The following is a 15,015-nucleotide window of genomic DNA, read 5'->3' on the forward strand; positions in this document are numbered from 1 at the left end:
GAGCATCCCCCCTTCCCCGGCTCCCCCCCGCTTCCTCTGTTTAAAGACCGGGTCCCGGTGGGGCGAGCGGAGGAGCAGCGGCCGCTCCGCAGCCCCAGTGCCGCGGCGGGGCGCGCAGCGCACGGGGCGGGCGCTGGATGCGGCGCCGGGGGCGGGCGGGCGGCAGCCGAGCGGGTCCGGTCCGGTCCCGGGTCCCCCCCGAGCGGGTCCTCCCCGCGCAGCGGCGCGGAGCCGGGAGCGATGAGCGCGGCCGGAGGAGCCGGCACCGCGGCGGGCACCGCCACCTCCGCCCTCTGCCTGCTCCTCTCGCTCACCGCCGTGGCCGTCTGCCTGCTGCTGGGCGCCAAGACGGCGGAGCTGCAGGGCCGCCTGGCCGCCTTGGAGGAGCGCGGAGCCGCCGGCCCCGGGCCGCTGCTGGACGCTCTGCAGCCCCGCCTGGAGCAGCTCCTCCGAGAGGTGAGTGAGTGGCTGCCGGGACCACCCCCCCCCCTCCCCGGGGCTCCGTGTGTTGGCGCCGGCTTCGTTGTTCCCTTTGGAAAAGTTTTGTTCTTCTTTTTCCCCTTCCCTCCTGCCGAACTTTGCCCCTTGTTATGTCCGTGCCCGTTAGTCGGAGCGCAGGGGGAGGCGTGACATGGGGTGGCCCCTCTGGTTTCCCAGAGAAAATGCCCTAGGGGCTGTGTTTGAGACGTCCCGCTTTCCCCCTCGTTCCACTCAGTGGCAAAGGTAATCCGAGTGCTTACATGCTATATATCCCTGGGCGTAACAGACTATAATTTCCTCGTTAGAAATGCATGAAGATCATCCCTGTTATCTAGGCTCTGTCACAGGGTATCGAGTGGTCCAGCAGCGCTGAGCTGATTTCTGGTGGGTAGAGAAGACCAGTGATGGGTCCCTTCACTTTCAGCCCCAAAATTTTCCGAAATTACTCATTAAAGAGTTCTGTGCTGAAAGACCTCTACTTAACAAACAGTTGTCTACGCTGATGTCCTCTGTAACTAAGCCAAGCCCCTGGGAGAAGTCACACTTGATCCCAGCACTATACATTTCCACAGACTGGGGTGTTGTGGCGCTTAGGTTTGGGGCATTGCACTGGCGGGGGTGATGGGAACGGCTCCCACCACTTGTGGGAACTGCTTGGAGATCCCACGGTCGCTCTGCTGGTCTGTGTAAGCAGGAGCTCGCAACGTGCAGTGAGATCCATCACGGCTTACGGGGCTGTGGCAGGATGCTCCCGAGTGACCAGGTCTGACATCTGGGGAGGGTTTATGCTGGTATTTTATTGCCGGCCTGACCAGGGTGCAAAGCACAGTCCTGCATTAACATCGTTGCAGCCATGAAGCCTCAGTCCTGCGAAAATACATTCTCATGCAGCTCCCTCCAGCTGTGAGCAGCTCCGGGGAGCGAAAGTTGCACCGCATGTGTGCGGGGGCTGCGTGGGGGGGTGAAGGCAGCGCTGGGGCGAGCAGGAGAAGTTCTGCTTCTGCGCATTACGCTTGGAGCTGGGAACTGCCGGCACCGCTGGACCATGCCCGTGCTCCTGGAAACTTGGTCGCATCCATGTGTCTTGGTAAAGGGAAACGCTAAAAACTATTTTTGTGAAAACCCTGAATACCAGAACAGAGGGGTGCTTGTGAGGCGTAATCAGAAAATCTAGTTAGCGTCTTTTCTGCAGGCAGGAATTAGCCTGCCAGTCGTGGCAGTGGTTCTGTTCCAATTACTCCAATAAATGTGCTTAGCAATGGGAATGGTTTCTGTGGCACTGCCTAAGATCATGTGCAACCTCTTGCTGAGATTTAGTTAAGTGTGGAAAGCTTGTTTTGTACTGGGAATGCTCAGATGGAGATTGTACAGGGGAAAATAAAGCAAAACCACATAATTGGGTTTCTAATGCAAGAGTGAGCTTGTTGAAACGTTTAGTATGACCAAACTTTTGTCAATACCGAAAGCAAACTTTGGAAGGGGTAACAATCAAGGAATGCATGGTAGCCATCATGCTATCTATTAATCATCATTTTAAGCAGGCTTATTCACTCACGTTAAGGTTTCAGAACGTGCCTGTTTCTTGAGCAAATTCCTCTTCGTTACATAAGACCTCTCGCTCGTCAGGCAACTTCTGTCCTTTCTGTGCTTGGGAGTTTCTGGGGAGCAAGAGAATATTTCCATCAACATGCACATCAACTGATGCCTGGGGTCAGTTTTTTTGTTAAACTCTGTTTTGGTCCTTCTTTGAAGTTTACCACAGTATTTCAGAAGTGAAACCAAAGCTCCATATGCTCTCTGTGCATGACCCCTGGTACTTTGTTCTCTGTCACTACACAAAAAGCATGACTACATATACCAGTCTTGGGGTTTGTGAGCGTAATTTATGGAAGGGCTGCACATGAAGAGCCGCAAATGCAACACAAACATGCCGGCTTCCATTCCTCTTAGCGTTGTTTAAATGTTTGGCAAGTTAAAGAGGATAGGAAATAATAAAGGAAGGGTAAATATGTAGTAAAGGCAATGAAAGCCGATTTGGACAACTGAAGTTTTGCTTTTGGCCCCGTGACAGGCAGCCATCTAACTGTGGAGAAACTGCTGATTTAAGGATGCAGGAACTTAGTTTTCCCTCGGGTACTTCTTTAACTGAACGAGCTGCAGAGTCCTGGTTTGACGCCCTCTGAAACATTTCTAACAGTGTGGTCCAAATGTGGTGGCATCTACCTCCACTTGCTCTGCAGCCAAAGCCCGAATTCAAAGCACATCATTTCCATACTGGAGTGAAAAAGTTAACGTGAGGATTATAGGAGTATCCAGTTGTTGTAAGCAAAGCTGGACCGTTTTGTTCACAAAGGATTTATTGTCCGCAGTAGGCAGAGAGTGTCCAGATTAATCAGCTTCATGACAAGAACAATTCAATGGGAGAACAGACTTGTTCCAGGATTCAGGACAGGAAAAGATCTCCTCTGCCTGCAGAACTAAAAGGATGGAAGAGCTTATGTCTTTCCACTGAGCACCTTCATCATCCAAATATTTAAAAACAAACACAAAATTTGAGTGATGCTCTGTACGATTATGACTGTAAGTGGATGGCAGAAAAGTCTCTTCAGATACATTCTGCTTTTTCTGAAGGAAAGTGTATGTGCTGCAGTAGGCAGCTGGGTCTTTCTGCTGCTTGTGCTTCCCTTAGGACAACTTCTCTGTCAGTTTCTTTGTAAATGAGCTGATACTTGCAGGACCTCTTTGCATCAAGCAGCTGGAAAGGATTGCATAGGATTTCAACAACAGATAAAACTATTTAATCTCTGGAATAAGAGGACCAGAACCTAACTCACATGTAGCCTAATTCCTGAATAGTCCACAGTGATCAAATATTTGAACACAGACTTGGTCATCAGCTATGTAAAATTCAAGCCTGAGCACCCTGAATCCAATAAGTACACTGAATTTTCTCTCTTTTACATGTCTGGATGTGGACTCCAGTTGTCAGATTGCTGGTTTCTCTTGTAAATACCTTAGGTGAGACGGGATTCCTGAAGGACTTAGTAACAATTACGAACAAAGAGGAGTTGCTCCCACTCTTGCAGGGCTGCTGCAGCCACGAGTTGCTGTGCCTGAGCTAAAACAACTTACATGTCATCGGGGTTTACTAACACGAGCTTGGCACTGTCCTAAATGCAGGCACGAATATTTTGGTAGGCTTAGAGAGCAGGCAGAATGTGCTCACATCTGTCTACAATATGCCACATAGGCATTGCTTTAGTTTGGGGAGTTTTTACATGTTTTAGTAGTCCCACCAATCAATTTTTTACCTTAAAGATGGTAACACGTTGGGCTTCGGGTGGGCCTGGGGTGGGAGAGCACAGCAGACTCGTTGGCACTGCCAACCCCACTGTCCTTCATCCCCTCACCCCTCTCCTAAAGAAAACTTTAATACTCCACATAGCATGAATTTTAAGTTGAAAATCACCAAAATCAGGCCACATCTGTTCTGTAAGTATCACCCTGCCACGTAACCCCTAGAGTGTTTGGAAGCTGCTTCGCATTTGATTACAGCGGGGCTTTTCCCTGGCGTTTGCCTCCTGTTGTGTTCAGCCCGTGGAGCAGCAGCACAAGGGGCTCTGCAGCACTGCTTCTGCCACCAGACACGCCGAGATGGTGCCAAAATCTGCACATGGGAATTAACAATGTCTAACACAGGACCAATATCTGCTCCATGAATGGGCACGAATCCAGCCCATGGGGCTTGGCACAAGGGACTTCTGGGCTGCGTAGCAGGAGTCTCTACCTGCTCCGTATGAGGGCACAGGCTTGCTAAGAAACTTTTAATATTTTGTGTGCTGCTGTAGGTGTTACCAACAGAGGCTGAACACAGCAGGGTGAAACTATTGCCTCACTTGAAGGAAGTGTGATGGATGCTTTGGCTGCTGGAGTGCACGCACAGCATGCATTTAGATATAATGTATTCTCTAAATGGCTATTTTTATTCCTCCTCCAAACAGAAACTGGGTGAAGGACTAGCTAAGCTGCGGACAGCGAGAGAGGCTCCGTCAGACTGCATGTGCCCCCCAGGTAGGTGCAGACGAATCAGCACAGCCAACGCCAGACTGCCCAGGAGCCAACGGCTTGCTGGACCGACGCTGCTGAACTCCTCTTCTGTTCTATGTATTCCCCCATTTCAAGTAAAATGTGCTAAGAAGTGTTTTTCCAAGCTGAAGCACTCTCTTGTGTTTGAGACTATTAACTTCTTCCACTGCCTTGCTTTGGCCTGTTTACAGATAAAGGAGTTTGAGGTTTGGACAAAAGCGACATTTGGCTATAAGAATAAAAGAGTGAACAGCTTTACTCGGTTGTGAGCCCTGGGTGTTGGGCCAAAACAATTTAGAAGTAGTAACAAAATCACTGTGTCTTAATGCAAGTGTGATAATTAAAAGCTGCAGCCTCTCTCCCTGCCTTTTAGGAGGGTAGCAACTTCTCCAGCGCCTTGCTGTACGAAAGCTGTCACTGATTGTTTAAATTTCCTCCCAGAGTTTAATGAACTTCTTAAACTGTCAAAACTTCCTGTTCTGCTGTGGAAGTGCATGCTCCTTGGAAACAATAAACAGCTTAGATTAGTTTGTAAAGGAATCTCATTCTAGAAATACTCAGTAAGTGCTCTGCTGTCATACTGAACAGCATGAATGACTTCGGTCTGATGCACTTCAAACCTTTTGTGTGTTTTTTTTCTTTTTTTTTTTTTTTAACAGAAGTAGCTAAAGATGGGAGAAAGATGTGCACTGCTTTGATGGTGGAGAATGCATTGGCCTGTTACAAAGCTTTGCAAGCAGCAGATAGTTCAATCCTAGTTTTGAAGGAAAAAAAGAATGAATGTTACATGTAGAAGCATTATAGACAAATGAGCAGTCTCAGATTTTCCTGACGTCCTGGATATGAATCATACCAGAATACACAGCATTAGCACGTACTCATGGGACTAAACAAAAAAAGATGTGTTTGTTTGTTTTTGATTTAGTTTTTGTTCCCCCACCCCCGTAAAATTATGTGTGATAGCCTCAGAAATATTTCGGTAATGATTCTGTGCTGCTGCAGTTGCCCTAACTGGTTTTCAAGTGGAAGGCTGCTGCGGGCGTCCTGTGTACCTCACTGCCTCGGAACCAAACCACGTCAGCCGAGACACAAACGATGCTTATTTCCAGCTCTTTGGAGACCAGTGGTCATATTGGTTTTCTGCCCTCTGAAGCACAGGCCGAACCAAGTCCCTTGGCCCTGTGGGCTGTATCTTGCTCCTGTCCATGCAATGGGGACACTGCTGGCACAATTAAGTGGTCAAAGGGCTTTTCCTTTGCTCTGCAGAAAGCAATTGGGATTTAAGAGCTCCTTTGTTGCCAGGCACATCCCAATTCTGTTCTGGGTCACTGGTTTTGCTGGTTTCTGTGTTTAAAAGATGGGGGAAAGAGAGGAAGGGGATGGTTTTCCCACATGCTGCTGAAATGCTCGTTACAGTCATTAGCAACAAATGTCTAGGTAATTTGTGAGCCAAAGGCACAAGTGCTTGTCCGGTGGACAGAAAGCACTGCAGCAATGTTGGCTGCTCCTGGCCACCTCCGCTCTGGAGCCGAGCGCTGCGCTGAGGCGAGGACACGCTGTGGAGCTGTCCTGAAGCCTCCCAGCTCCTTTTTGGCTGAATCAAAGGACTTTTTCCACACAATTCTGTTTCTCAGACAAAGTAGCCGACTAACAGTGAAGCCTCCATTCACCTGCCCCAAAACAGTGGCCAGAAACCCCAGGAGTTTAAACCGACTCCTCACAGGGGGCTCTAAGGCCGGGCCCCTGTGAAGGGCACGGCGGCAGGGCCGTGCCCTCGCGCCGCAGCCGGGCCTCTTCAGGGAGCTGCAGCACTCACAAAGCCCCTGCAGCAAGCTGTGTGCTCGGAGCTCGCCCTGCACTCTGGGTTGCTTTTGGAGAAGACGCGTTTTGCCTCAGAGTGAGTCAGTTTGGGGTTTTGTTCTTTTCCGGGGGGGCAGCGGAGGGGCAGTGAGGAGGGCCGGGGCCCGGACAGGCGCTGAGGTGCCTGGGGCGGGTGGCCAGCAGAGGGGGCCCGGCCGTTTTGTCAGCACCACGAAGAAATCGCGATCGTAAAACACTATAACAATAATAAAGATTTTTAAAAAGTGCTACTGTGCCTCTGACGCTCGGGATGCTCCAAAAGGTGTCTCTGCGTTTGCCATCAACACCTGTGTTTGTGGGGTGTCATGGAGATGTGAAGAGATTTGTTCTGCTTTATTTATTCAACAAAAGCGGTGTGGGTGGTGGTGCGTGGGGGGGAAGTTTTGTGTCATTTTTCACTCCTTCGCAGTTTGGGCATTTCTGTGGTATGGAATGGGAGGAAAACACTTGTGGGAGATGTCCTGAGGTGGCGGCAGTGGCCCTGCTGTGGTGAGGATTGGGGCAGTGGTGGCCCCGCTGTGGTGAGGAGCAGGACGGTGGTGGCCCTGCTGTGGTGAGGAGCAGGATGGTTGTGTCCCCGTTGTGGTGAGGATTTGGGGCAGTGGTGACTCCGCTGAGGTGAGGAGCAGGGCCTTTTGGCTTCAATGGCTCCAGCTATTTTGGGGGCCACAGCCATTGCGTGCTGCCGGTGCTGGCCAGACCGAGGACAGGCTGTCCCCATATGTTGGCACGCTGCGAAACAGCAGCTCAGTATTTTTATTATCGTTATCCTGAGCCATGCGTGTGATACTTCACAGAGAGCCTCTCTGTTGCTTTACATTCAGCCTCTTTCTCTGGATGGGATCTGCGCGCAGCCTTCCTCATAAGATACAGCTTAGCAGGTGCCGAACACTTGTTTACATGGCATTTAGGACAGCCTTCAACTGAGGAGCAAGTGGAAGCGGGTTAAAAGCAAGACTAAAACTTTGTGCTTGCAGATACTTTGTTCACAGTAGTGTGGCCTCTGACTGCTTTTATCTTTTTTTTCTTTTTTTTTTTTTCCCTCCACCCCTTTCATTTTTTTAACAGTCTTTTGAAACGTGAGGTGTGAAAGGCTCTAGTTAAATAAAACTCCTTGGGGTCTGTGAGGAAGTCCCTCGGGCTTGAGGTGCTAGATGTACCATACTAGAGCCTGGGAGCAAACTTCTCTTAAATTCAGTAGAAATAGATTTAAAACAACAACAACAAACAAAAAATAGGACCGAGTCCTCAGAAAATGCCCTGCCCATCAGCTGATTCTTGCTGTATTTCAGACTGAGGGTGTGAAAGTCTGCAGCTCTTTGCGTGGCTCTAGCACTGCATCTCTCAGCATATGCCTGGTGTTTCGGCGTGCTGTATCTCCCCAGGCTTTGCACTCAGTTACTGAGAAGCCCTAACTCCGAATTTCCTGGCTGCTGGGTGATGCATATCCCTGTCTTCATCTCGAATTCATGCTGAGATGGTATCATATGCTTTTGTATGTATGTATAAATTATAAAGCAGTGTTAAATGTTCGGTGTAGTAATCTGATGTTCCAGTTCATATGTGACAAATATTTCCCAATAATGACTTGGCAACACAAAGAGGTGAGTGGTACTCAGCCTGCAGGACGGTGCATTGCTCCATTTCTTGGCAATTCAAACCATGTGTACTCAGGGAAGTCTATCACTTACAATCCTCTGTACCTCGTGCAAACTCTGGAGGCTCTCTTGCTGCATTTTATTTATTTTTATTTTTATTTATATTTCTTTTTAAGCACATGGATGGACTTCTTCCATCTTGCTGGGAAAGTTTGGCACAAAATGTTCTGTGGTTCCTAGTGACTTGAAATGTCTGCCTATTTTTTTCTGGTGTAAATGTTGTCTTCAAGTGTCACTCGCTATCTGCCTTCTCCCCTCTTTGTCTCCCCAGGTAATTAGCACAACAGAATTTCCCTAATTGGTGGAGATCAAGGAGGAGAGGGTTCTGTTTGCTTTGTAGTCCTGACAAATGGCAGATGTTTTCCAGCAGGCCAAATGTGATACAGTGTGCTCTGCTAACGCAGGCTTTTTGTTTCGCACTCATGTGTGATAGAAGCTCTCTGTTATTTCTCTATGTCTTCGGTATATGGGTCTGTAATTCTGCATTTTCAAGTTATGATTCCTTCAGAATGCTTAAATAGATATGGAAAAATATCAAATGAGAGCAAGTATTTCTTTCTGAAATTACCAGTTATCTCTGCCTCTGTGAGTTGCTTTGCATCTGCTGATCTTAAATGTCTGAAGTACTCCTTACCGTCACCCCAGGAGATGTTTTTCTACCCAATGAAGTCATTAAGACTCAGTATCTTTCTGTAATTTCTATAATTTAGAAGGAGACAAAGAGCTTTACAACATCTTCAGGATTTAAAATGTTTTCTAAACCCTGCTCACCTCAGCTTCTATGAGAAGCCCATCCCTTCCCGTACCCTGCCAGTCACTTTCTTTCATCAGGGTTTACTTCCTTGGTCTGGCTTTGCACACAGGAGGCTAGGACAGTGTAATTACAGGATTTGCTTGCACCAGACAACAATCAGAGTTCTTTCCCGTGTGGAAAAACCTGTGCCAGGATTTTTAAAGATTAGCCAGAAGCCAAGTGTTAAAGCACTGAAACGATGAAGAACAACGGTCTGGGAAGGACCAGTGACAAACCGTGCCATTTACATGCAGGAACTTACTTTCTTTTGCATGTGTTTGCAAATGTTACCCCTTCAAAACACGATCCAATTGCAGATCTCAGCAGCTTTTGGAAAAATGCCGCTCCGCGTCTCTTTGAGCATAAAAATTGCTGCCAGCTACATTCCGTCAGCTCCTTCCTGGCGACCATTCCCCGTCCCTTTTGGATATTCGTGGAAGGTCCCAAGGACATCTGGAGCCGTGTCTGCACGCCACATGTGCAGGGGCCGCCAGCCGGCTTCTCCCCGCAGCTACCTGGGATGGGCACTGATACCCTCCGGCTTCTTCAAGGAGCTCCTGGTAAGAAGCAGCTGCTGCGTGCTTGGGGCTGGTGTTTCTCCCAAATCAACCAAGGTCACCCAACGGAGCCTGTGTCACCTGTGGCAGCGTGGCGGGGACAGCGCTTGAAGCCTGCCAGCGCGAGCCAGACTTGCTGAAATGTGTTGACTAAACTGAATAGCAGACTGATCTCATGTTGGAGCAGAGCTGAGTTGCGGTGTTTGGCTGGGCTTGGTCGCATCCTTGGGAGCCTTAAAGCTGTGCTTAAAGAGATGTTTTGCGTCTTCAGGACTCTGCTGATAGAAATCTGTGAGCCAGGGCCTTGTTTTCTAAGAGCGGTTGCAATAAACGGAAACAAGCAGAGGAGGAGTCCTGCTTGGTCTGGCGTCTCCTTCCAGGCGTACAACTAGCGCGTGTGCTGTGTTCTGCGGGGAGCCAGCTTGCAAGGGGGAAGAGGCCCAAAGTCCCTCTTGAAAGTAGATTTGTGAGTGATTTACTCGCTGCTGTGTGTCTGGAGGGGTCTGCTGGTACTGCGGCAGCCGCCTGGCATGGCGTGGCAGCGTCAGGCATACCTCTGCTGATGCTGGCTTGCTTTTCTCCACTACAAACACCGCTTCTGCCACCGCTCCGCACCCCTTCTGAGGGTGTTGTGCTGCCGGAGGGAGATGCAGGTGTCAGCCAGCCGTGCAGGGTGAATGTGGGAGCTCGAGGACTGCCCTCAAACCTGAGGTCCCCCCCTCGCCAGTGTGTAGGGGAAAAGTTCTCCTCCAGTCTCAGAACCCATCGGAACAATACCCTCCCGGATCAGGCACCGTGTCAGCCAGCAGCGACATGCGGTGCCCTCCTGAGGTGACATTAAATGCTGGATGTGGCCGGGACTTTCCGAGGCAGGAAATAGCGTGGTACCACTGTTATTCCCAGAGCTGGCAGCGCCTCTGTCACGGAGTCAGAGACACCAGCTAAAAGGCAGTCTGGCCTCCTCGCTGGCTCTCACAAAAGCCCTGGCACAGGCTGATGGGCCGGAGCCATCTCCCAGCACGACCGCGGCGGTATTTAATCTGGTGCTGTTTGGTGCGACCGCGGCATTTGAGCACTGAGGCCCAGAGCGGTACACCAGGAATTGGCCCTCTCACAGCAGCATTTGTTTTCAGACCACTTCAGCAAAAATTAATTAAAAATGGTGACATCAACGGGAGAAGGCTTTGAAAATTTATTTTTTCTAAGTCTGCCAAAGTTATTCTGAGTGTAATGAAAACTACAAAAATAAACCTGATGACCATATCCTCTGTGAGAGGCTCTGTGTAACTTTATCTTTGTCTCGACATATGAAGTCATTTATCTAGGCACAGATATTTTTTGCTGCCAGCCCCTCCAGCGCTGCCAGGCCAGAGAGGAGGCGCTGAAGCAGGTTGGTTCGACGCTCCTGGACTGCCTCACCTGGGAGTTCTCCATCTGCTGCCACTTGGTTTCCTTCTCTCTCTTGGTCGGATGATGGAAGAATGTCACCCATGTGGGCACCATTTTGGCTTCGCAGAACTGATTATGGAAAGTAGCCTGCGCTTGGCGCGGTACCTGCTCTGTCCTGGTGCCTCATGCAGTCGGCAGCACTGCTGTTTTCCATCCATCCTATTGGGATAGGAATGTGTTTCAAACCCAGCGTGCTTTCAGTTGATCTCATCCTTCACGCACTGTTGATAGAAGCAGGTTTTAGCACAGAAATCATTTTGGACAGTCAGCTACCTTTGTTGTAGTCCTGCAGTGAGAGGTGCCGTATTTTACTGGCACCGAGGAGCTCCAGGCTGATGTTTCGTGACTTACATTTGCATAAACACACGCTGCACAGGAAGCACAGTCACCCGCACGGGTGGCTGGGGGCATGCAGGTAACGGCCACCAAAGATCAAAGCAGAGCAGAGGAGCTGTACGACTGCTGCGTCTCCTCTCCCTGCAGTGGGTGGGCTTTGCTTCAGCCCCATCTGCCCCACCAGCCTCTGCCCTTCCCACCTGAGAAGCCCAGCACAACCCTCAAACCTGGCGTGTTCCCTGTTCTGCCATTTCAGGACCCGAGATGTTGTCCTTACCACGGCACAGCTTGCTTGGTTCTGTTTTACTGCTCTAAGAGGCTGTCATTTGTTTTTCTTTTTAGGGCTGCAGGGGCAATAGGTGCAGTGCAGTTTAAAGACTCCAGATGTATCTTCAGCTCTCCTGTCGCTGAGAAAGGCCTGTTGGGTCCTGGGGAATTAACCCCAAAGAAATAAATCCATCAGTAGCTTTTGGGCTGTTTTACAGATTTCTGGGCGAGTCCATTTCAGTTTTGTTAGAGTTTCCTAAAAGGAAAGGATTCCTCCGAACTCCAGCACCTAAGTAGCGAGCCTTCATGTCACCACATCTGCTCATCCTTTGACCACCCTTTGGGGAGGGAGGATTGCAACTTGGTGAGTGAGACCCAAACACCAGCCCCACGCCTGGATCACTGCGTTTCACCAGCCCAAAACACAAGCCAAGCATCGATCATGTTGGCTGGGACCACACCGAAACTCCAGGTTTTATTTCAGATGCAGAAACACAGAGTTCGGGGAACTTTTGTCTTATTTTCACTTGGAAGACGCCAAGAGGTTAAAGGGGAAAACTGGTAACAATTCCAGTAACTCTTTGTAGTCACTGGAGGCAAAGAATCAGGGTGGATCACACCTCCAAAAAGTTTGGAAAAAAAGCTATGGTTAGATCATGAAACATTTGAGATAGAAACACAGCTGCATTTCTGTTCAGCTTCTGCTCCGCCATGCTTGGCTTGGTGGTTGTGCTCCCTCCTGATTGCATTTCTGATTCTGCAGAGCAGCCTCCTTTCATCCCTAAATCAGCGCTGGCAGGTCTCCATCTGAATGCCCTCACCCCCGCTCCTCCTGGTGTGAGCACCAGACCCTGGGGTGCTGGGGCTGCTCGTCTGTGCTGCATCCGCTCAAACCCATCAGAGAGCTCGCCTGGTTTACGACCGTCCCGTCCTTCTGCTTTCATTGATGAGACTCGGGGGAAGTCGGCTCGAGTGATGCCAGCAGTGTGGAGCAACGAGGCAGGATTTTCTTTTGCCAAAGGGTTTCTTAACAGAAGCCGCATTAAGCAAAGCGCATGGGAACTTTACAGCATGGAAATTGTATTTTTGTCAGTCTTGAGTAGCTGCTGAGCTCGGTGCATCCTCCTCCATCCTTAGCATAGAGCAGGGTTTACCTTTACTGCAGGTATTTCAGATCAGCAGTGAAATTAGTTAGCTATCTTCTCGTGGACCATGGACCTCGCTCCTCAGGAAGGCGACGTGACAGCAGCAGTTTGACCACAGAGGTGGTAAGCGGGTGGCAGATCTCCTGCAGCCTGGGACGGGTGCTCCCACTCCTCCATTTCGCACGAAGCCGTTCTGCCTGCAGGGAGTCACGGAGGAGCTGCTTTAAACGTGGATTTTGGAGGATTTGGCTGCAGGTTTGTCCATCGTGGTTGGGAGGAGCTTGGAGGCAGTGCTGCTGCAGTGGTGTCCCTCTGGTCCCCTGTCCCCGGGGTGCCAGGAGGGATAGCTGAAGGTGTCTCGGGTTGGTGCTGGGCCGTGCAGGAGCCTACCACTGAAACGATCTCACCCCGCATGTGCACGGGGCGTGCTGGTCTGAGTGACAGGTCCTCGTGGTGGCACGCTGCATGGAGAAGCAGCACGAGGCAGATTCAGTTGCTGATCTTTTTTTATTTGCACCTGTCTTGCCGTGATAACCTAGCCAGTAAAAAGGACATATTTCTTTCTGCTTTTCTAAATCGGACCCAAGAGGCAACAACTCTCATCATTTCCCAGCTGTGACCCTGCAGCAATCCCACGACTGGTACGCGGCATCCAGCCCCGGGGGAGGCGATTGTCTCGGGCTGTGCTTTCCACCCCAAGGCCAAGCATGGTGGGCGCGAGCATTTGCGTTAGTGCAGCTTTGCAGGTTGCAATCACATGGCTTAGTGACCTAATTAAACCTCCACCTGCTCTGTGTTTGTCCCCGTCAGTCTTTGTTTTATCCCGTGGCAGGAGAGCCGCTGGTGCTGAGATCCTCCCGGACACCAGGGCTCGGCAGCCTGCGCAAGCACCATGCTTCTTCGGTTTCATCCCTGCGGCAGATGGATTGAGCTCCCAGCCTCTGGTACGAGCGAAAGCTGCTGAAAACCAAGGGGGCGGCACTGTGGGGTCCGGCATCTCCCCCTGCCCACCCAGCATGTGCTCATTTGCTTTTTTATAGTGACATAGTGGGGCAAGAAGGAGAAAGAACTGCGCGTGTGGGATGGATTGGAGTGCAGCTCCAGGACTCACGGAGGGGCTTAGATCCTGTCACCGTTTTCAGTGTTAATCTGATGCCAGAAGCCCACCTTTCTCTACAAATGGAAATGGGGGAGGTACTGGTGAAAGAGCTCATATTCATCTTTAGGACTTTCTGTGGCCATACGGAATCTCGGTTGGGGTAGAGATTTAGGGCCGCATTGGTTGTATTTACTTCATGTTTCTGGCACACTTTAAATCTGGACCATTTATTTATTTAAGATGTTAAGAGAGCTTGGCTTCTGCTGAACTACATCTGTCTTCATGGTTTAGTTTCAGAAAATGCCTGCAATCGTGATGGGATGCGGATGCCAAGAGGAACCAATCCGTACCTAGGAAAGGCCGTGTAATACGTCGGAGCGATGACACCAGCGGTGCTGGTGGCTGCCCAGCCCCTGACCCTGACGGTACGGAGAGGCTCAGCCTGGCAGCTCTCAGTCTTTAACTGCTGCTGAGTGGCACCTCCCCAAATCCCACTTAGCTCACCAGAAGGCTCCCGCTGCTGTGCGTTGTCTGCCTGGGACCAGTTATGCCAAGACAACTCCTGGGGTGGACTTGGCTCCAGACCCATGTGCAATATTTCTTGTGCACTTGCAAGAAATCCCACGTTTCTCCCTTTGCTTCTGGCCTTCCCATGGCACAGCCGTGCTCCTCAGCTGTGCGAGCTGCTCGTGGAGCCTCATGGCCCCGGGTGGACCTCCTAAGGCCGTGCTGCCACCTAGGTTTGTACCCTGGGTGCCCCAGGCTCTTGGGCGGTTTCCCAGCGAGTATGGCATGGAGAGGGAAGTGTTTACAAAGAGGAATTGAATAGGTTCAGTGGAGTTCCCAACCATCTGTGTGCTTGTGGTCAGGCTTCTAAAAAAAAAAAGAGCAGTGCAGACGAGGTCTATCAGCACTGTACATCTGGAAATGTTTCTTTCTGGCTTGACTTTGTCTGGGTTTTCTCCCTGTTTGGTGCTGTCTCTGAGCAGCCCCTGTTCGTGCTACTCCAGCGCGAGGCACGCGGTGTGGAAGGATCAGGCGGGTTTGTGCTGCTTCGCTGCTAAGAGAGATTGAAGAGCTTGGGCGAGATGTTGAACAGATTTTTCTTTTTCTTTCTTTCTTTCTTTTTTTTTTTTTTCCCCCCAGCAGATCTGTCTGGAAGATGAGAACAGTTGGTATTGATATGGGCTGCCTCGTGTTTTGGGAAGCTTTGGCAATAACTCCTAGCAAATAATGATGCTGCCGGGTCCCTGTCGTGCAAACATGCAAATATGCTCAACTGTGT

General features: G+C 50.2%; 1 protein-coding gene across 3 annotated transcripts in view; it reads left to right on the forward strand.

Moving 5' to 3' along the window:
• COL23A1 (collagen type XXIII alpha 1 chain) overlaps positions 1-15,015 on the forward strand; it is a 165,100-nt gene continuing 150,085 nt past the window's right edge. For 2 of the 3 annotated variants that reach the window (XM_035338988.1, XM_035338989.1), the window contains exons 1-2: positions 3-456; positions 4,482-4,551. In XM_035338988.1, the coding sequence (XP_035194879.1) occupies positions 241-456; positions 4,482-4,551 (286 nt within the window). In that variant the 5' untranslated portion in view covers positions 3-240. Of the gene's footprint in view, positions 457-4,481; positions 4,552-15,015 lie in introns of all 3 variants that reach the window. The other variant, XM_035338986.1, reaches the window with a different exon arrangement.

This window comes from Oxyura jamaicensis, chromosome 13 (genome assembly GCF_011077185.1).
Source record: "Oxyura jamaicensis isolate SHBP4307 breed ruddy duck chromosome 13, BPBGC_Ojam_1.0, whole genome shotgun sequence".
Classification (NCBI taxonomy): Eukaryota; Metazoa; Chordata; class Aves; order Anseriformes; family Anatidae; genus Oxyura; species Oxyura jamaicensis.